The sequence below is a fragment of the Mesoplodon bidens genome (assembly GCF_964165515.1).
Source record: "Mesoplodon bidens genome assembly, chromosome: 16".
NCBI classification, from domain to species: Eukaryota; Metazoa; Chordata; class Mammalia; order Artiodactyla; family Ziphiidae; genus Mesoplodon; species Mesoplodon bidens.
The window spans coordinates 53194312-53217961 of record NC_138173.1 but is presented as its reverse complement, the minus strand read 5'-3'; the positions used below and the strand labels follow the sequence as shown (position 1 = coordinate 53217961).

Here is a 23650-nt window from a genome sequence, read left to right as displayed (position 1 = left end):
ACTCTTTCTCCAGGAACAAAATATGACTTCACTTGAGAACCTCACTAGTTATTAAGAGCAAAAACTCAGGAGCCAGAATGCCTGAGTTTGAATTTCACCTCTTTTAGGATGTTGTGTAAACTTAGCGTATTATTTAGCTTCCCTGTGCCTCAGTTTCCTCATTCTCATAACTATGAGCATTAAATAAGTTAGCATGTATAAAACCTTAAAACAGTGCCTAGCAAAAAGAAAACACAATAAATGTCAGATTTTATTACTAACAATTTGCAGAATGGTAGTTGTGGGAAAAAAAACATCAAATTCAGTAAAAATCAAATATTAATTGAATTAAGGAAACATACCTCAATAAAGGTTTATTTTATTTTTTCCATCCCATCTCATAGTCTAGTTATGTTTATAAAGATATTAAGACTATTTTATAATATGATAGCATATAGCAATAACCCCTAGATTTTATTGGGAATATTACATAAAATTTGGCTTTATCTTCTGATGAGAAAATACTAAAAGAGCATGCTGAAAATTACGTGCTTCAAAATGATATTTTGGAGAAGTTAATGTATCCCCTGTATATGATTAATTTCTAACACAGTTGTGAAATCTGATTATGTTAATGTATAAAACTTTACAATCATATTTTGGCTTCAAATTGCCCTTTTCCAAAATACAAATTATTGAGTGGCTTTTCATCTTTAAAAATTGGCTGATACAGTTTTAACTGGCATTAAAGGGCAAGAAAGCTACTTTCTTGATTAGTTTTGCTATGGTGACAATGTAGTAAAATGAGATTTTCCCATGTGACAAATAGTGGGCATTTGAGAACAGTATTCTGTTACTTTCAACTATAGCACAGCTAATTGTCTTGGGCAGACAGCCAGACCCATGGCCCAGATCTTGACAGTATGCCTCTCAACTTAAATGGAAACGTATCTTAAGCACATTAATGCGAGCATGTTTGTGTATATGTGTGCATTTAATTTGGTAAAAAAAAATAGAGTAGCATTATGTTTGTTTTTCTTCCTTAGGTGTGCATCTGCAATTTGTAAATTTTTCTACAGAAACCATACATGATTATTTGGAAGTAAGAAGTGGATCTGCAGAGACCAGTACTGTTATTGGCCGACTTAGTGGTCCTCAAATATCATCTTCCCTATTTAGCACGACCCATGAAACCAGCTTGTACTTTCACAGTGACTATTCACAAAACAAACAAGGGTTCCACATTGTATACCAAGGTGAGAGGAATAATAAAAATATGAAAGCTTTTTAGCCTCCAAACAGCTATTAACGATCTAACTCTAACCATTTTCTATATTGTGTTTTAGAAAAAAAAGGAACCTAAATCAAAGAAAGCTTCAGTTAGGAAGAGTTTTAAATAATGCTATTTTCAGTCAACTATATAGGGGGAAATGATGTCTTTCTGAGGCCTTACAAATTCTAACCATGAAAAAAGGATTGAATTAATTTTAATACACAATCAAATTAAGCAAGTCAAGGCAAGGCAGTCAAGCAAGGCATGGTGGATAGGAAGATTTATCTCTGCTTTTATAACAGAATGAGTATATTGAAAAGATATTTTGTGGTACTCATCTACTATATGTAAAGTTATTTTCTTTTACTTTATAATGAAAGAATAATATAACCTTCCTTGATACCATTCTATTGCTATGAGAATATAAAATAAATAATTTGGCAATCATATTAGGCCTATTTCTAGTATAAAACTGCTGCATGACCTTGAGCATGATTTTCATCCTTTTGAAATATACAGCTGCGAGACCTAGGCTTAAATGCTGATTCTCTATGTTCAGTCTTAAGTGGCCTAGGGCACAAGTCCATTTCTTCATTTTCATCATGGTGTTAGTAATAGTACCTCTCAGAGAACTTGTTTTGAACTTTATATGATAAAATGAATGTAAAATATTTATTCATGATATATATCATTAGTAAATATTTAGTGCAGTTTAGCTATTTTTACTATACTATTTCAGATCTTAAAAGTCTAGGGCTTCCCTGGTGGCGCAGTGGTTGAGAGTCCGCCTGCCGATGCAGTAAACACGGGTTCGTGCCCCGGTCCAGGAAGGTCCCACATGCCGCGGAGCGGCTGGGCCCGTGAGCCATGGCGGCTGAGGCTGCACATCAGGAGGCTGTGCTCCACAATGGGAGAGGCCACAACAGTGAGAGGCCCGCATACCGCAAAAAAAAAAAAAAAAAAAAGTCTAAGATTTTACAAACAATGCAGTTCCACTGACTGTAATATTTAATCAAAATTAACTTAAACTTTGATTAGGTATCTGCCCTAATTATAATGAGTATGTGATATTTTTGTTGTTTTTTAAATTTTAAATTAAAATTATTTTATCATAATTAAATTATAATAATTATAATAATATTATTATATAATTAAATTATATATATAAATACATTAAATTATTTTTTATTGAGGTATAGTTGATTTACGAGCATGTGATACTTTTGGATGTGAGTTCCACCAGAGCAGTCATCTTTGTGTTGTTCATTGATGTATCTCAAGTGCCTAGAAGAGTAAGAGCACAATAAATATTTGCTGAATAAAAGTATATACACAAAAGGAAATTTAACAGTAGTTAAAATAGACATTGTAACATCCAACTATATGGGTCTAAAATGATTACAGTTTGTATTATGATTGCATACATAATTTAAGAGCACCATATCACACATCATCCTTTACATAAAATAGGAATCATTTTTGTAACCTCTTGGTACAAAATTAGCCGTGTTCCCAAGGAAACTAATTATTTCAAAAATAGTTGGGGAACTGACTGAGTTTCTGTTTTGATGCTGGAGGACTCAGAGATATATATGTGGTCCTTCTCTAGCAAGTGCACAGGGGCTGATGAACCTGGCTTCATCTTCTTTTCTATGCCCTCAAATTCCCTCAACCTCTCAGGGCAATATTCTTATTTGAATGAAGTAAAACTAGAATTTGAACTTTATTAACTACATTTCTCAGGCAATGTGTCCTTGAAAAAAGATTCATTATTTCCATAATAAAATCCTAAAAGATATAGCATTTGTTACTGTTATTGATATAATACTGTATTAATATTATTGACATGTGCCACAATGTATTACAATGATCACTAGATATTATTTGTGAATTACACTGAATTTTATATTAGTTTTTTCACTAGTTCTTTATTCTATTTATTTTTTTAATAGATCTTTATTGGAGTATAATTGCTTCACAATACTATGTTAGTTTCTGTTGCACAACAAAGTGAATCAGCCATATGCATACACATGTCTTCATATCCCCTCCCTCTTGAGGTTCCCTCCCATCTTCCCTATCCCACCCCTCTAGGTCATCGCAAAGCACCGAGCTGATCTCCCTGTGCTATGCTGCTGCTTCCCACCAGCCAACTATTTTACATTTGGTAGTGTATATATGTGGATGCTACTCTCACTTTGCCCCAGCTTCCCCCTCCCACCCCATGTCCTCAAGTCCATTCTCTATGTCTACCTCTTTATTCCTGCCCTGCAACTAGGTTCATCAGTACCATTCTTTTTTTTCAGATTCCATATATATGCGTTAGCATACAGTATTTGTTTTTCTCTTTCTGACTTACTTCACTCTGTATGACAGTCTTTAGATCCATCCACCTCACTACAAATAGCTCAATTTCATTCCTTTTTATGGCTGAGTAATATTACATTGTATATATGTACCACATGTTCTTTATCCATTCATCTGTCGATGGACACTTAGGTTGGTTCCATGTCCTGGCTATTGTAAATAGTACTGCAATGAACATTGTGGTATATGTCTCTTTTTGAATTATGGTTTTCTCAGGGTGTATTATATGCCCAGTAGTGGGATTGCTGGGTCATATGGTAGTTCTAATTTTAGTTTTTTTTTAAGGAACCTCTATACTGTTTTCCATGGTGGTTGTATCAATTTACATTCCCACCAACAGTGCAGGAGGGTTCCCTTTTCTCCACACCCTTTCCAGCATTTATTGTTTCTAGATTTTTTGATAATGGCCATTCTGACTGGCCATCCTTCAAAAAGGAAAAACTTTCTTGTTACCTTTTACAGCCTATCAGTTGCAAAGCTGTCCTGATCCACGCCCATTTCGAAATGGTTTTGTAATCGGCAATGATTTTACTGTGGGGCAAACCATTTCATTTGAATGTTTCCCTGGTTACACGTTGATTGGAAATTCAGCTCTCACTTGCCTTCATGGAGTGAGTCGCAATTGGAATCATCCACTTCCAAGGTGTGAAGGTATGCTTCTAGATTGAAGCTGTGTTTTAAGTGATATCATCTATGTTTAATAATTCTTGTTTTGGTACTCTTTTCTTGTTTGTTTTCCTCTTCAAATAGCATGCTAAATATACAGTTTTTCTTTTAGTTGTAGAATTACAGTTAGTACCCAGATCAAAGCCCTAAGTCTCCATAATGAATAACTGGTTTTGTCATAACTGGCAGGAGACCTAACCTTCTTCACTGGATGCGAAAGTAAAGTTTGTTAACACTTTAGAGCTTCTTCTGTGTCTGTGTGAGTGCATCTGTGTTTGTTTAGTAATCATTCATATATAAACCAGTAACCCAGATACTACTTCTGAATTTGGGCTCATTTCTTCTAAAGAAAAAAAAAAAGAACCTTTTAAATAAAAATGGCTTGAACCTCTATATAAGGCCTTATATTTATACATGATATAAGACAAAAGTTGAACAGTGTATATATGGATAAAGTATTTGAAAGAAGAGAAAACAATGCAACTTACTAATCTAGTGATAGTGAATAGCTATGTAGCATACCTCATGCTGAAAAATAAATAAAGGCTCACTGTTTGATTCATGGTTTCCAGCTTCATTTTACATACCTTAACTGTGGTAAAAACATAACACAGATGTCTTTTATGCTGTTTAAGAGGTATGAAATGTTTACCTTTTTCTTTATAATCAGTTTATTGTGATTCTACTTAAATATTTTGTTTTGTGTTTTTTTCTGTAGCTCTTTGTGGAGGGAATATAACTGCAATGAATGGCACCATTTACTCTCCTGGATATCCTGATGAATACCCAAACTTTCAAGACTGTTTTTGGCTTGTAAAAGTACCCCCTGGGAACGGAATCTACATCAATTTTACTGTTCTTCAAACAGAACCAATCTATGATTTCATTACTGTATGGTAAGCCAAGACCATTGTTATTGATGATTCAACTGTATGTAACAGTGAAACAAGGAAGGAATGAAAATATATCACAGTCCACTGTACAAATTGCCATCTGATGTTTGAATTGGTGTGAGTAACTGAGGGTGACAGTGTGTGTTTTGCAGAATGAGACAAACAAGAGAAATAGATTTTAGCTTATTTGCCCATGAAGTAGCTAAACACATAGAACAAAAACTTATGGGTGAAAAAATGATTTAAATTTGTTATCAAAATAATGTGCAAAACCTGAGAATTAAATCAGAGTAAGTTTAAGGTAAGAAAGTTCTCTATATACAGAACGAGTGAAATTTAAAAACCTGCATTCCAATAAGTTGCTTAATATAACTACTGAATTTCTGTCATAATAATTAATCATAAAATATTATATTTATATTATTATTATCCTGTTAATTAAAGCCTCTCTATTTAAGCTAAAAATAGCTGAATTAATTATTGACAGTTGGTTAATTGAACTACCATGTGACTTCTAAAATTCATTCTAAATTTAACAGTCTATGATTCTCAAGATTATTTTGAAGAAAATAAAAGGAAGGCAAACCTCAAGTATTTGGGAAGATCTGGGTTGTGGTCAGGAAACCAAAGACAATTTAATTGATTACAGCTAATATGGGTACATTTCTTTTGGGTAAAAATGTGATCTTTTTAAATACTTTATCACCTAAATAAACATATACCAATATGATTTGGCACTCGTTGATTATTTCATCCACTGAATCTTTATCATCTCATACGTAATACTTTCATTAAACTTTGTGTGAAACTTTCCAAAAAAATCAATCTCACTCTCCCTTTCTCCCCTCCCTACTCTATGTCTCTCCTATAGGGATGGACCAGACCAAAACTCACCTCAGATTGGGCAATTCAGTGGAAATACTGCTTTGGAATCAGTCTATAGCACTTCAAATCAGATTCTAATCAAATTCCACAGTGATTTCACAACAAGTGGCTTTTTTGTGCTCAGTTATCACGGTTGGTATCATCTAGGCATTTCTATTTCGTGTGACACTGTTTGAAATTGCCCTTGAAAAATTGAGTGTAATATATATATTCAACCAGTGATTGAAAAGGTATTAAAATTTGACACTTTTTTTATCATTTCAAATACATTTACTTGCAAAGAACAGCCTCTTCTAAGCATTTAGGGACAATAAAATGTGAACAAATGGAGACAGGAAATAAATCAGTCAGTAGGAAATAAATCAGTCAGTAATTACCCCAGTAGAAAATAATCATTTTTGCATGGAAACGCATAAAAGAGAACCAGCTGTTCATATTTTATTGCATGTAGTTTTGAAACATCAATAGATTTTTTTTCAGTACAAAATGTTTAATCTATTTAACCTGCTGTGAGTCTTTCTAAAATTAGCATCCAATAACTTTATGCTTTGGATCACATTACTCATTCATTTATACTCTGTTTCACAACTGTATCTATTCTAGAATCCTACAGTTATAAGTGACTATTTCAGATCATTAAGTTCATAGCTTTTACTCCCATGAAATAATTTATGAAGAGTTTCAATTTCAATTCTTTGTATATAATTATTCTGGGTTCTCTCTTCATAACATTAACTTTTTGAAAGAACATTCAGATGGTTTCAGAGCATTTTTTAAAATTTCCTGTTATGTTAAATTGTATTTCATTATAAATAAGAAAATGTTTATTTCTAGTGATTATATCCTTTCATCTGCTATGACCGTAGTTTCATAAGCACATTCTGTTTCATATGACTTTGTCAGACCAATTCCATGAGCATCACAGGATCAATAAGCTACTAAATTAAATTTGCAAAACTTATATTAAAATTTCCAGGGTGAACGTGTACCTTGTCCATTACATTAACATACAATTTAATGTTTTCTTCTTTTTTAAACACAAAGTAAGAAAATCTTTGATACTCAAAGCTTATATTACATGAAACATATGCTAAGTCAAATATGGTTATACACAAAGACACTTAAAGCACATTGGGTCTAGAAATACTCAGAGAACAGACCAGAAAATATTTGATTTGCTTAATCTCAGCACTTATCAATCAGTAGATGATGCCCAATTTGTGCTTCCGTAGTGGCCAGAGCTGCATGTATACTCTGGCACAGCCAATTAGAAAGCAGGGAGTTCAGTTAGATAACTTTGATTCACGATGTTTATTTTTTTTAATAACTGATTTGCCTTTTTTAATGAATTGGTCATTGGTACTGGCGGTATGTATATACAGTCTAAAGCTGCAACAATAGCTTTATTACTTTGAAAGGTAATCATAGCTCAAGAACTACTAAACTAAATGATTTTAAGTTCAAAAGATGAATTCGTTGCTGAACTGTATTTTGTACATTTTCTCTCTTCACAGATTCCCGCATAAATTTTTATTATTTTGTATCTTGCCTGAACAAGTGATAAAGAAGGGACTGTTCATTGATGGACTGTAAATATCCATAAAATAATCTTATAGGGAGTGGAAAATTCTTATAAAACTTAGGAAACATTTCAAAGGGGAAATATTGTCAGAGAAAAGGATGTCAGTATCTGTATGTGTGTGTTTGTGTGTGTGTGTGAAAATGTGAAAATCCTTACATAGAAAATACAAGGAAGACAGAATGTAGGTAAACACATACAAAATATGAACGTAGATTTACATAGACACTTATGTGAATGTATATACATATATTCTCATTCCAAATTATGTTTCACCTGATTTTTGTAACTAGGTTCTGAATCATGTATATTAAAAATAGAATTATTTTAGGAATTAGGAAGATCAAATATTTGTTTAGGGCTTTGTTGTTCAGCTGACTTTGGACAAGTTATTCTTTGGTTTCCACTTTCTTCAGCTATAACACAACATGGTATAATTGCTGAGAAGATTAATGAGATACTATATAGAGAGAAATTACTCCAATTACTGGGATGTATTAGGTTGAACCATATGAAATTATTGGCAGAAATGCTGAATATTGACAATTTTGTATAGCTCAACCCATGTAAGTGCTGTCATTATCACTATCATCAACATTGCGTTGCAGAGATGAAATGATTGGAGGCAATGAGTAATATACAGTTAGCATAGTTCCTAGGACACTGTATGTTCAGTAAATATTCCTTTCCTTACAATATCTTACCTCACATATTAGTTTTTCTAATAGAGTATTTATATTTATTTTTACTTATATTTTAAATTTTATAATAAGGCACAATTGCCAGAGCTTAGAGAAGCCTAACATTTGAATCAACATCTCTGGCAATTTTACCCAAACCTTAAAATAACCTTGAAATTTGGAGAGGTAGCCAGGGGTCATGTTAAAAATTGACAGACACCTTATATTCTACTAGCTCTAGTAGGATAATTTTCCTAAGCATGTTTTCATCCTGACTCACCTTTTCAAGAATACATGATGCCTTCATTAAATCAAATTTAAAGCTACCCTATCATCTGGTTCATTGATTCTTATTCCCCAGTGCCTACTCTGACTCCCATTAGATTCTTACTCTCACTGCCCGCTGAACTTCCATTCTTAAATGGTTTCTTACTCATCTTCAGTTCTTAAACTCTACCTATCTTAAGTCCCGTTTCTCCTTTTCTTGATAATTCAAACTCATAGGAATCACTACCATCTTTTCTATGATTGTACTTACTCTTTTTACCAAACTTTTCAGAACTTAACAGTATGATGTATTGTTTTATATGCCTTGTGAGTTTGATAATAGTGAGTGCTTTTGTGAGGACACAGATCACACTTATGCTTCTTAATCCTTTCATAGTTTTATTATTGACTAAGTAATTATATTTTAGCCTTATGGTCATGTGTGTTCGATTCTTTTTAAAATGTTATCTAATTGAGTTTATTTGAACTGTCTTAGTGACGCCTTTTAAAAAGATTATTTTACAATTATGTACATGTGTACTTATCCCTCCTCACAAAAACAAAAAAGATGCCTGTTTTCAAATTGGTATTAATATAATTAGTACAATTTAATATAACCGAAAATATAATATTCATATCCATGGCTCGTATTCAGTAGCTATAGCTTAGTGCCAAAATGAGCTCTCATAATGGTAAACAAACAAACAAACAAACAAAAAACTGGTCAGGTCATTTGGTACTTTTTCATAAGTTAACCAGGGATATAATTCACTATTTAACACTTAGTTTAAGCCGATTTAATATACCTAAGCTTAGAATGGCTTACTCCCCCACTCAGTATTCTTTATATTCTCTTAGTGATTTAATAGCTCCTTCTGTTATGCCCAAACCTATAAGTCAGAAGTGGTTTTCTTAGGACTTGTGTACTTATTTTATAAATTTAACAGATCAGTATTTTTATATGTTTTCTTAAGGTCACATTGATTATTTAGGTTTTATTTATTAATATATTTCTAATATGTCTGAAAGGAGAAAAAATGTGTTTTTATGAGATCTAGTCAGATATCTGTCTTTTATAAAACATCACCTTCATAAAGCGTTTCATGATCAAAAATAACATTCTTAAAAATCTTTGGAAAATGAAAGTTCTATGCAATGAAGAAATAGGGCAGGCATAAATGTTGAGGCACTTTATCTCAGATACCGTACTTCTTCTTCATTTGAGGAAATCTGCTAGTCTCTCGCTGTATTACTATAACCGTAATTCCCTAAAGAAAGAGCTGAATTTTCTTGATATCTGCCATAGAGTCAAGATGGGTTTGTCTTATAATAAATAATAACAGTATTCAGTCCTACTCAATGACTTCCTTAAAGTAAATTACACAAAACCTGTTTCAACTGCACGTTTTTGCAGACACTAACTTTTTATAGTCACTCAAATAGCGATAGTTACTTACCATTTACTGAATACTTAATATGCCAGGCACTATGCTAGATGCTTTCCATGCTAATTTTTGTAATAACTCTGCAATATAAGTATTATTATCCCTATTTTAATAATTAAAGAACCAAAAGACAGAAATTTGTAATGTATATAAAGCCAGAGAACAGGGCTTCCCTGGTGGCGCAGTGGTTGAGAGTCCGCCTGCCGATGCAGGGGACACGGGTTCGTGCCCCGGTCCGGGAAGGTCCCACATGCCACGGAGCGGCTGGGCCCATGAGCCATGGCTGCTGGGCCTGCGCATCTGGAGCCTGTGCTCCGCAACGGGAGAGGCCACAGCAGTGAGAGGCCCGTGTACCACAAAAAAAAAAAAAAAAAAGAAGCCAGAGAACTAATAAATAGAAGGGCTGCCGGGAATTCAAAATAAGTCTGTCTGACTTAAGGACTGACCTTTTTAAAAATAATGACAACAATAACAGCAATCATAATAATAGCTAAACTATACTGAGTTCTTACTAAGTGCCAGGTAGTGTCCTAAGCTGGTATTATCTCATGCATAGATTATATTTAATGGTATGTAAACATAAGTTTTCTTTAAAAATTAGCAATGATTTTCATTTTTATCAAGATAAGTCATCTCACTTTCTAGAAAATACCTCTCCTAATTACAACTTGGAACTTTGAACTTTTTAGTGCTTCTCTTCCCCAGAACCTACAGGCTAACAACAATATGTTGGTAGGTTTATCACAATTTAGTGTGTCCCTCTTTGTAGTTTCCAAAATGTACTATGGTCCCTGTGTGACGAGAAAATAAGATAAGTTTATTGGGAATCTGACTTATGCCAACCACTGTAGTATAGCCAGAATACATATTTATTAATTTAAAACAAAAAGGTATCATTTTAATGCTTAAATCTATTATCCACGGTACCTCTTTTTCTAATATCAGATATTAGGGAACCTCAATTATTACAGAAGATTTTCTTAGGATAATACAATTTAATAATATATATTATCCATTGTTTTCTATTATTGGCACAGCTTTTGTGAATCAATGGGTTGATTATATATTGAATTTCAGATTATTTTTAAGAAATGTATTTTAAAAGCCTCTAATACCTTTTAGGTCATCTTTTAAGGTTATATTGCCTTTACAATGAATGCTGTATTTGGGGACAAGTATATTTAACTCCACAAAGTCTCATCCTAAAAGAGACTACTGTAGATATAAGGACACATTTTATATAAAACATAAATCACCATTGCTTTGAACTGTGTGACCCCATTGCCTCCCACAACGTAAAGATCTGACCTCCTTTCATATTTCAGTAGATAGAGCATTGAGCTCATGAAATGTTTCATTGTTTGCTTTCCAGAGAGCATAGGGGGTATGAACATCATACAATTGTATATATATATATATATATATATATATATATATATATATATATATATATACACACACACACACAGCTAAAAAACCAAACTGGTGAAACTATAATGATGAAAAGATATTGCCATTTACTATTATTTAAATGACTACTTAGTGATTACTTAAATGACAACGAGTCATGTCAAAATTGCTTACCATATTTTGGTATTTTGCTGTGTGTGATAAGATTGCATTTATATTCTACAGTATCTCAGTCCCCTCCAGCCAAAGTCCATCAGGAACATCTCTGTAGTTAAACAAAGTTGAGTTTATAGGCTCACTGTGTGGGACAACATACCATGAGAAACCCCGTGGAGTCTCAGTGAGAGGGTGTTAGGAGGGGCTTGTTATGGGATTTGGGCTGTGTAAGATGGTTCTGGAAGGTTCAAGGAAGCATGTTTTTCCTCTGGGTTGGGTGCTTTTCGAAAATTAGAGCAGTTCTATAATTGGGTATATTAATTTTTTTCCTTGAAGGTGGAAGGTATGGAACACACCTAAAACTATGATTGGCGTGGGGTAGCAGCATTCTCTCGTACTGGCTGAGATGAAGGAATCTTGGTCATATTGGTGGTTTGGATAGCGTTTTCATTTTGTTTTATGGTTTTTGTTTTGTCTTTTCTGTGCTCAGACATGATTAAGGAAAGGTCTTGTTTTTGTCTTGTTCCAACAAGGTCAAAGAGCTATCGTGTCTGATATTAGTTGTTAGTTAAATTGATTACAGTCAGCAGTAGAAAATCATGGCCTATCAGTTAGAGCCAGGCCGGCTACAAGCCAACAGCATACAGGGGCTGTGCTTTGTTTTGTTTTGTTTTCTTTTGCTTTTTTTTCTTTAGTCTTTTCTTTTCAATATGCAGAATAAATTGATGGTTAAAGAGCTAAAACGTGTTCCTTCATAGCCAAAACAAACCAAACTATGGTAGTAAACAGAGAAAGGAAAACAGAGACTGACAAAGAAAAAATTGTCACCTCTGATGTGCTCTGTTATCTACTAATGTGCCAGGCAACTCAACCATGTAGAGAAGAGACCTTTAGCACATTACCTTTCAGACTCTAATGGTCTCAGTACTAAGGTAGGATACTTTCCATTAGCTATTGGAATATGGGGAAGTCACTTCATGCAAAAGATATTGGAATATTCTTATGTATAATTCAGGATATTTCCCAAAAGGTTGTTTACTATACTTCTGTTTTTCCATCTCTAGGAAATTACCTAGTAACTTCTTGTTGATCCATTTCTAATGATCCATTCCAGATCTCTGGCTCATCTCCAAATCTAGGGCTGAACATTTTCTCTTGATTTCAAAAATTCTCCCTTATATAGGCAGAGAAACAAATTGATTATAAAATATTAACAGATAAAAAGTGATATTTCTAAGTAATTTAAGCACCACTGAAACTTACCTGTATGGTTCATATCAATTCACTAGCAGACTTTCTTCAAAATGGAAAAAAAATTACTAATTATTTTTTCTTCTTAGTTAGAACTCAGATAGCATTTATTTAAATACTGCTAACTCTGCTTTCAAGTGGAGCTGCTTAAAGTTATTTTACATAACTTTTGAAATAACATTACCAAAATTACATAACTGAGTATGTAATTATCAGTGCTTTTCCTCCTCCAAATCTTCCCCAAATCATGAAGTTATCATACTTGACCTAATCTGGGTCACCACTGAAGTGCAACAGTGGTTATAGAGAACTTAGAATTTATAAGAGCACATAGAACATTATCTTTTCCTCTGTAAGAAATACTGCATCCATATTTGGCAGAAAGGTTGTGCACTTGTGCTTTTGTGGTTTAGAGAAGGAATGGCAATTTGCCAGTGTCCTGTTTTGTCCTTTTTTGAAGAAGCCTTTAATAGCTCAGTTGAACTGAAGTAGATATATACAGCATTCTTTTCTGGAATTGGGTTGGTTATTTCATTATAAAGAAAATAGGAAATGAAAAATAACCAAATATATTGCCAGAATTAAACTCTAAAGTGATATTAAGAAGCAAATTTGTTGGACCAGGAACCAGACATCTGTACACATTTGAATGAAAACAGAGCACTGTTCAAACAATGGTCATCCTCAAAAGATACTGACATGCACTCTAATCCACAATTGCCTCTGTTTCATCCCCATTTGCAATTTTAGAGTTAGAGTCTTCTTAGGGAAGACTATTTGTTTAGAGACTCTTTTCTTCCTGAAAAAAAACTATATTTTGTGTATTACTTAACAAATATTTGTTGGATTATAAGTAAAGTGAAAGGAGCTTATTACTCAATTGTGAAAAAGACACATGAAGCGTCTCCTCCCTTATGTTACTTAAAGCCTAGATGGTGTCACAAATAGTGAAAAAGTAAACTAATAAATGGAAAATAATAAATGTTGAAACAAGTCATGATATCCAGTTACGGGCAGAACTGAAACTTTTAAATTGTATCATCAAAAATTTAAATAGCATGAGCATGTGTTTTAGTCCATGTTTTCAATGGATTGTTCTATTTAGAAACAGCTTCAAAGTGATGACCATTAATGAAAAAACTTCATAACATAGATATTTACACATTTAAAATACACATTTGAGCTAAATCTGTGTTCTCTTTTAGATGAATCATTTTATTTGACATACCATTCACCTTTAAGACACCATTGACTTATTTAATAACTACGCAAGGGCATCGTATCCTACCTATCATGATTGTATGTGCTACAAAACAGAGTTCTGTGATTAGAAAATAAGAGCAAAGGGTAGGGGGAGGAAGGCAGCAAAGAGCTCAGAAGATATGTTTATCCTGGTGACGTAAAATTGGGAATTGAGACACAAAGTCAGATTTGAAGTCGAAAGGATCAGTGAAATCATTTAGGTAGAGATTGTAGAAAATTTGTTCGAAGGAAAGTATATTCAGAATTCAAATCTATAAAATTGATGAAAATAGAGTTGCTCTTATTGAGGTAGAGGAAGGAGGACATTACACCTCCTCACACCCTCCATGACCCCAAGGTGATCCCTTGTCTCTAGGAACAGTTTATAAAATGCTGATGGTACCAAAGCATGGAGAATAAGAGAATTTATCTCACATCACCCACGTGGTCTTGGGAAAATAACACAGTATCTCTGAGCCTCATCTTCCTCATAATAATAATTTCCAACCTCTAGTCTTTTAAACTCTCCAGCTGAGTTATCTAAGTCATTCTAAGCAGGTTCTACAGATGACAGGAGTCATGGATTCTTCATTGATAAAAATGTGTTTCTCCTTTAAAATAAAATAATTTTTGATTAGCATGAAGATTAAAAACAAGTTTACAGGCAAACAAAGATCAGATAAAATGCTCTCCTCTAAAGCAATTATACTCCAATAAAAAAATAAATAAATAAAGCATAATCTCATCAGGATTTCTCCCTGTAGGGCTCTCTGTATCTTCCTCTCCCCCTTCCCTTACTTCTCTGGCATTTCTCACAACTACCTTTTACCTTGATAATTGTAATTTTTGCTCATGTTTCCTCCTCTATCTGAATACTCTTCTGCCCATGATTACCCTTCAGCACTGGAAAAAATCTTACTCATCCTTTAAAATTTATCTCATTCATTTCTTTTTATCGGAATTTTCCTTAACTAGTCTAGTTGATATTCCTCAGTACTCTCATAATACTCTCACAATAGGGCCAATACTGAAGATATGGGCTTTGAAGTTAAAGGACATAGGCTGGACTTCTGGATAAACCCTGTACTAGTTGTGTGATCTCGGGCAAGTTACTAGGCCTTTAAACCTCCTTCTTTTTATCTCCGAATTGAGGTACATAAAGAAATTAACTCCTAAGTTTAAGTAATAAAATTATGCATATAAAACACATTTTTCTTCAAATGTTATAACAGCATAAAATGTGTTTCTTAAATTAATAATAGTATATTACATCTTTGAAGACAACTAGTGAAAACAAGGCTTTAATCAAGCAAACAATTGTGATACAGATATCATATAGGGCCAGTAGTCATGATACTTAGATTCATAGAGACCTTTTTTCAGTGGCCTTTACCTTATGCCAAATAAGAATCTACCTAATCTAATGGGATGACCAGTTTAGAAACATAAAATTTAACAAATGGATACTTTGTAAACATACTAATCTAGCATGGTGAAAGAAGGCTCTGGAGCCAGACTGTCTGTGTTCAAATCCCAGCTCTGCCATATTATAGCTGTATGAGTTGGACAAATTCTTTAATTCTTTTAACAGTTTTTCTTTTATATTATGGGAATAATTATAGAACTCATTACATAAATTAAGTAATAAATAAAATTTTTGTGAGGACTAATAGAGTTAATATAAGTAAAATGTTCATAATATTCCTTGGAATAGAGTAAGCCTTGAGTATTGTTCGCAATTATGACTGAATGCTAGGCACTTTGCTAGATGCAGGGGATTCTGCGATGAGCCTTGGGGAGCTAGGCATTGAGCACATAAACAAACATGAGTGTATAATTCCAAATTGTGATTATGCCAAGAAAGAAGCACATAATCAGAAGGACTAGAATGAGGGTGAGAAATAAGGAGTTAAAAGGTAAACATTCTTACCATGGGAAAATATTTAAGGAATGAGTAATTTTCCCTCAATGTTGTAGCATTTTTTTAAATAAAGAAATAGTTGAAACTTGATAAATTCTACCATATATTTTTATTCTTATAAATAAACCTTACATAATTTTCTTTTTTCACATATGTGAATATGTATAGCTGCTCAGAGAAGGAATAAACATTGTCTATTTTTATAGCCTATCAACTAAGAGTGTGTCAACCTCCACCACCCGTACCCAATGCTGAAATTTTGACAGAAGATGATGAATTTGAAATAGGTAAAGTCTGCTAAATTACTTTCAAAGAAAACGTGCTGTTAGCAGAGGTATTTACTTTAAAAGAAATAAGAATAAAGAATAGTAGCAGCCTGTCTTAGACCTTCTTTCCCTGGATCGATAGGGATTGTAAGAATGGATAACAATGAAAAAAGGAAAGGGAGTATTAGGCAAGAAGAAAGAATTCTGTATTTCCAGGATGTACAGTTAGAAAACAGTGCAGGAATTTGAACTGTATAACTATTCTGGTAGTTCCTTCCAAAGTAATATTTTGCTACCTTCCAACACTGTAGTCTTAACTACTCTTTGAATTCAGGCATAAAGCTGACATGTATAATGAAGGATATGTAGGGTGTATTAGAAGACATGTCTTATCTCCATGTCTTTGAAAACAATTGGTTGGTTATGCTCAATTTGATTGTAAATAAAGTCCTTTTAAAACTTGGTTGGAAATTTAACTGTAATAATATCTAATAGTTTGAAAAAATATGTAAGAAAAGAAGACATCCTAATGTTATCATAATAAATTTTTATCATTATTATCCTAGTAATATTAATATTGGTTGAGAAATGTAAGAAAACATCAGTGACCAATGTACATCTAATCTTAATAGCAATAACTAGGAATCTCCTTTTAACTGCTTGATATATTTTTAATGAATATCTTACCCATACCAACCGGATTATTTCCTTACTACTATTGTTTATGTCTAAACAGATTGCCCCAGTACAGTCTTACTGGTAATTTATTCTTAGCTTTAGTTCTGATTGGTCAGTGCTTATGACGTACTAGTAGTTCAATATTTTGAATGTCATCACTGCTTATAACTAATAGAATTTTTAAATTGATTGAAAATGACTGAAAGAAAAAGTATTCTAATTTTATATTGAAACATCTGTTTATTTTAACCATTACCTTGTTGCTTATCAGAAGCCCCTTCTGCATGTTTTTCTAAACAGGTGATATTATTAGGTATCAGTGTCTTCCAGGATTTACTTTGGTTGGTAATGCAATTCTGACATGCAGATTAGGAGAACGACTCCAGATGGATGGAGCGCCTCCAGTTTGTCAAGGTACCAATTCTTATGATTATTTATTTCTAAATATCTGTTTTATGTTTAATTCAGTACTAGCAAAATAGAGAAAAATCTATTTTATATAATTATTATATATTTAACTGACAATAATGTTAAATATTATACAACTCATAAGTGGTATATTTCATTCCATTATTTCTCAGATTTAAGTAAACATTTTTAATTCATCCAAGGCTTAATTTTTCTAGTTTATCCCAAACTCAATTCAGTCTATTTAAATTATTTTTGCTGTGAGGAGTGGAAATGGAGGTAGAAAGCAAGAAAAATCACTTTAAATAAAGGTTCCAATGTTGACTGCAAGTAGTTTCTATTCTGACCACTAGAATCATTAAACTTTTTAAAGTACCTGTTAAGAATGAGGATCTGAGGGAAAAAACAAACAAACAGAAAGTTGTAAATGGTCCCTGCTGTGAAAGCAACATGGTGTAAGGGATATGACAGCCATACAGCTTGTAGCAATACAGCACTAAGGAAACAGGCCAGGGGGCTATAGAGTCACATAATTTTAAACTGTTTATAGGACAGGGAAAGCTTGATGGCGGCATTGTTCCCTGAGTCATAGGTTCCAAATGAAAAGTGATACTTACTTTGGTAGGACTAAGATAGGGAAAGTGTGGTCCAAGTGACAGAGGTATATGCAAAGACACAGAAATGAAAGACAGTGAGGTACAGACTTCAAAGTATCCACTATGTTATAAGGGCAAGACCATGATGGATCTTGAATGATGTTGGGATTTTGACGTTCAGGAATCATGTATTATTAACTTGTATAGCTCCTAGGGCCTGTAACAGTGCCCAACACATAGTAACTAATTATAAATATTGGTTAATTTGAATAAAATTGAATTGAACTTGATTATACATCTCCAGATTTTCTTGGATTACTTCCTTCACTGGGGTTTATTCTTGAGAAACAGAAATCTGTTTTATGCAGTATCTTAACTGTTACAATGAACCTAAAACAAAAATTCTGTTTATTATTACAAGCATGCTGTAAGTAGGAATAAACGTTTGATTTTTCTACCTCACTGGAATCCTTACAAGAAGATAGAAGGATTTTCATAAGGGGCTTTTACAGTATCAAAAAGAAAGACATGTTTGGAGGTATAAGCAGCAACAATATAAGAATTTTCCTTGCTCTTAGTCAATGATTTTTATAGGCCATCTTAAAAGTTGTTTGTTTATTCTGAAGTCTACCACCTTTACTCCTGAATGAACAAGCAATTACATACCAGGATTTCTTCCTTGACCCAATGTATACACTTCACTGTGAGCTCTTGGAGAACAACACTTCCTTTTTATATATCTGGATCCCAATTCAATATTATATTTAATTAAAAATACAAAACAGTTTTGTTATTTGAGTCCCTCATCTCTCAGATTTTCAATATCATACTTCTAAAATCAGAATTTCCTATAGATTAGTAAATGTGTTTCTTCTTATTCTATCTGCTCTGGAGAATACAAAAAAGGATGATCAGTCTTTGTCTCATGATAACACTATGGGTACTAGCTAAAAGTTAATTATCCTTCAGAATGAGTTTATGCAGTGTTGCTATATTAATTAATTGACCAGGCACTTAAGCTAAAAAGCTGAGTTAAAATTTTGTTTGAGTTATTTCATAATCCCACTAAAAGATTGTCATTCATTTGGAATCTGTTGTAACTAATCTATACTGCTTTTAGTCTATTTTAAATTATTTGATTTTTTCACTTTTCCTAAAAGAGGCTATATCATTTTTGTTATTCCTCCCTGGATCCTCAAACATGGAAAGCAAGTCTAAATATGGTGCTCTTCAAAGGGTTTGATGTAAATGAAATATAATAGGTAACTACAGATAGTTACAAACATGGAGTCCATCTAGCTGAATGTGTGAGACTTTCTGTACTTTAAACTTCCTGGGCATTAGTTTCCTCGTATGCATAATGGGGATAAGAATTGTAGACATTTCTTAATGTTGCTGTGACAAGTAAGTGATATAATGAACAAAAGGTGCTTAACAGTATCTAATGTATACATATTTACTCTTGATGATTGTCTTACTCTTGACGTATGTTGGTTAGTGTGAAAATAGGTTACTTTGTGTATTTACAGTAAATTATATTGAATCATACCAGTTTTTCAAAAGTAATATGGAATATTTGTTCAATTGAAAACATTGGGAGCATTACGATACAGCATCTGCTTTTCAATAACAATAGCCTAAGAAGAAAGTCAAAAAAGCGATGAAATGATAGACATAAAATTGCTAACTGCAATAACAGAAGCATACATTACAGAGGTACCAAGAAGAAAATCAGCAGTTCTGCTTGGGTTGATGGAGGAGAGGTTCAGGAAGTGTTTGTTTCACAGAGGATGAGACTTGATCTGGGTTTTGAGATGCACTAACATTTCAAATGCATCAGACAAGAGTAAGACTTTGAAACAGAAGCACTGATGGATAGGCTGAGTTCAAAAAAATTATAGGTCATCCAGTATGTTTGGAGCATTCTGTTTCAGAGGAGGAGCCACAGAAAACAAAGCTGGAGAAGTAGGCAGGGACTGAAGTTGAAGGTCTTTGAAGGTGCTGAATGGTTTTTAGTAAGGGAGTAACATGTTCAGTAACCCAGTTAATCACTTAGTTAAATATTTCAGAAGTATGAAACAGCAGGGCACACACAACATAAACCCTTTCATAAAACTTACTTCAGTTTGTCATATGGTTATATATCTTTTATTTTAATATGCCATAGTTATATATTCACTAATGTTCTTCATCTTTGACCCAAGTTTTCCATTTCATTTCTAGCCTTCAAGTTTGTTTGTTTGTTTATTTATTTTACATATTTTTCATTTTGTGAAAAGCAAATATCAGGTTTCTCTTTTTAGACTGAGAAGGACTTAATACTATTTGCTGAATTATTATTTTTTTTAATCTTGAAATCACATCCAAGAAGCGAACATCTCAGGTTCAAATAAGAGAAATAGAAGTTAAAAAAAAAAAAAAAAAGAAAACAACTCTTAGATTAGCTATACTGTATTCTATAGTAAAAATGTAAATATCTGTATATGAAGTTATGGCAGTTATTTTCAAGTTATTTCAAGTTATTAACTTGATTAAAGAATAATCATATGTTGCCATAATTCACTATTTTTTTTTACTCTTTTCCATCCCTATACTACAGGAAGACTTTATAATTCAAAATATTTCATGTCCTCCCACCCTGGAAATGACAAATATATAAATCCTTCATCGATTCATCTGTATTTTAGCAACAGTATTTGACATTTTGAAGCCTAGTTTATTGGAACAAACACTGAGAAACAAAGATTCTATTTAAGATAGTGATCTAATTATTTTGAGATACAGCACTCTAAACCCAAGGTGGAAGTTGATGTATAGTGATTGGATTTGTAAATGGCATGAGATGTATTTCCAATTCACCAAATCCTCAAAAATTATCTAGTCAACACTTCACTCCAGTTGCTTGAATGTACGCAGTAATAACACTCAAAAATTGGTCCAAGCTATATTTAAAAACTATTTTTCAGTGATGTACATAGGATATTTTACTGTAGTGGCTACAATGGCTTCCAGGTAAAAAGTTCTATATCATATTGAACTAAATCCTGTTTGCTATATATTGGTTTACTTTTATACTGTGTGGGCTATATTGAGCAATTCCAATACTCTTCCCACGCCATAAAACTCAAAGTCTTAAGAAAAAAAAAAAAAGGGCTGAAATGGCATCATTTGAGTGATAAGGATTTGATCATCTTGGTCACATTCTCATTCCAAATGCAAATTTAAGTATATGTTTCTATTATTTGGTCCAATGCATAATGGTATTGAGGCCAACAATTAAAGTATAGTAGTTTACTATACCTTGGAGATACACACACACACGTGCACACACACGCACACATTCTCAGGATGTACAGCAGAGGTACTGTTATGAAATGAAGAGCTGTGCTTTGTCTTGCACTTATATGGAAATAGCAGGAAGAACTGAAAGGTAACTGGCGACCCAAAACTGTTTTAAATCCTCGTGGCTTAAGCATATTCATAAGATTAGAAGTGACTTTGCCTGGAGTGAATACTCTGAGATAGGGCAGTTTCCTGTCTGTCCTCACATACCTGAGTGAGTTAAAGTTTGAGGACAGAAGAAAAAGTAAGGAAGGAAAAGGACAGGGTAAAGACATAGGCAAGAGAGGCAGAGGGGAGAAGACGTAAGAAGATGAAGGAAAATAGGGAAATAATATAAAGAAATAGAAGGCAATAAATGCCTTATCTTTTTATTATCTACATATTTATTGTCCAGAAAAAAAAATGTATCTTCCATGTAATAATAAAAGGAAATTAATACCATAAAATTTTAGGTCATTCCTCCATATTTTGAACTGCAAGCTTATTATACAAGTTGTCTTTTTATACACATAGCTCAAGATATTATCTCCTTTATTGTTATTTAACATGAAAACATTTAAAACCTGGGTATTTAATGAAATTTTCACTTAAATACATTTCAATTAAAGTATTGAAATGCAACTTTAAAATGCAACTTTCACTTAGGTCTAAAACACTAGCATCATCTAATGGTATATAATTTTTGACAGTGATCTGTCCTGCCAATGAATTACGCCTGGATTCTACAGGAGTCATATTGAGCCCTGGATATCCTGACAGTTACCCAAATCTTCAGATGTGTGCCTGGAGCATTTCTGTGGAAAAAGGATATAATATTAGCATGTTTGTAGAATTCTTCCATACAGAAAAGGAATTTGATGTTCTTCAGGTGTATGATGGTAACCATGGGTTATATTTACTGGATATTCATAAATTCAATTCAACTGCTCTAGTTATACTTTCAGACCTTCAGTAGACACACTGTTTATATGATTTTATTTTATCTTATGGGTATTTTTAGAAGTATCAACATCAAACTTACCTATATACCATATGAAAATTGTAGTTAGCTTGATTATTATGTTATAAATTGTAGCTGCTTTAGCTATGGAATTAAAATGTTTAAACAAACATTTTATGTTATGTTTTAAGTTATTATTGATAAAGTAAATTGGTTCTGGATTAATTTCACCATATTTAATACTATTCTAAATATATAAAATACTAAAGATGAATTATTCAGTTACACCTAAATTGTATTATTTTCTTTCTGAAGGACCAAATATTCAAAGTCCAGTGCTTGTTTCACTCAGTGGGGATTATTCATCTGCTTTTAATATAACAAGCAATGGTCATGAAGTATTTCTTCAATGGTCAGCAGATCATGGCAATAACAAAAAAGGCTTCCGGATAAGATATATAGGTATGTGATATTTATAACTTCAGTACAGATCTCACCTGCATCCTCAGTATGGTTGTGATTAAAGAGCATAGACACATACACTATTTAATTAGGTATGAATTTAAATCATATTTCTTCCATTGATGTTTCTTCAACAATTTATGTAACATCTCTATGCCTCAGTTTCCTCATTGTAATGACAATAATGCTATGTATTTCATATAATTTTGAACTGATTAAAAGGACTTAAGGTATTTATGACTTATCTAAGTTAATTATAAATTAAACTCTGGGGCTTCCCTGGTGGTGTAATGGTTAAGAATCCACCTGCTAATGCAGGGGTCATGGGTTTCAGCCCTGGTCCGGGAAGATCCCACACGCCATGGAGCAAATAAGCCCATGCGCCACAACTACTGAGCCCACGTGCCACAATTACTGAAGCCCATGCAACTAGAGCCCGTGATCCGCAACAAGAGAAGCCACTGCAATGAGAAGCCCACACACAGCAACGAAGAGTAGCCCCAACACACTACAACTAGAGAAAGCCCACGTGCAGCAACGAAGACCCAGTGCAGCCAAAACTAACTAACTAAATTAATTAATTATAAAAAAAAATTCCAGCCAAAAAAAATTAAACTCTGATATTTTAAGTGCTTTATTTCCCAGAAGAAATTTCCCTTGAACTCTCACAATATGTTAATAGTGTTGCTCAGTTGTATCTGATCTACTTAATATATATAACTCCTTTAAATGAGGAGTTTAAACAAAAGGTAAACATACAGTAGAAAAAATCTTTGTCTTCACTATTGCCCACCTATTTATGATACTTGCTAAAGTATATTAAATATTAAAAGAGAAAATGATGAACACATCACTTAGAAACATTTAGTTTTAAAAAAATATTGTTTTGTCATCATTGCTTTCAATTGAGTAATATCTAGAAAGATGTAGGCTGAAAATCCTTC

At 33.0% G+C, this 23650-nt stretch overlaps 1 protein-coding gene across 3 annotated transcripts in view; it reads left to right on the top strand.

Moving 5' to 3' along the window:
• The window catches only part of CSMD3 (CUB and Sushi multiple domains 3), a gene marked incomplete at both ends in the record, with an annotated part of 1095706 nt that overhangs the window by 985652 nt on the left and 86404 nt on the right, over positions 1–23650 (top strand). For all 3 annotated transcript variants that reach the window (XM_081258479.1, XM_081258478.1, XM_081258477.1), the window contains 8 exons: positions 1026–1235; positions 4082–4270; positions 5004–5181; positions 6050–6195; positions 16221–16301; positions 17259–17372; positions 21994–22182; positions 22560–22706. In XM_081258479.1, coding sequence (XP_081114605.1) covers positions 1026–1235; positions 4082–4270; positions 5004–5181; positions 6050–6195; positions 16221–16301; positions 17259–17372; positions 21994–22182; positions 22560–22706 — 1254 coding nt within the window. The remainder of the gene's footprint in view (positions 1–1025; positions 1236–4081; positions 4271–5003; positions 5182–6049; positions 6196–16220; positions 16302–17258; positions 17373–21993; positions 22183–22559; positions 22707–23650) is intronic.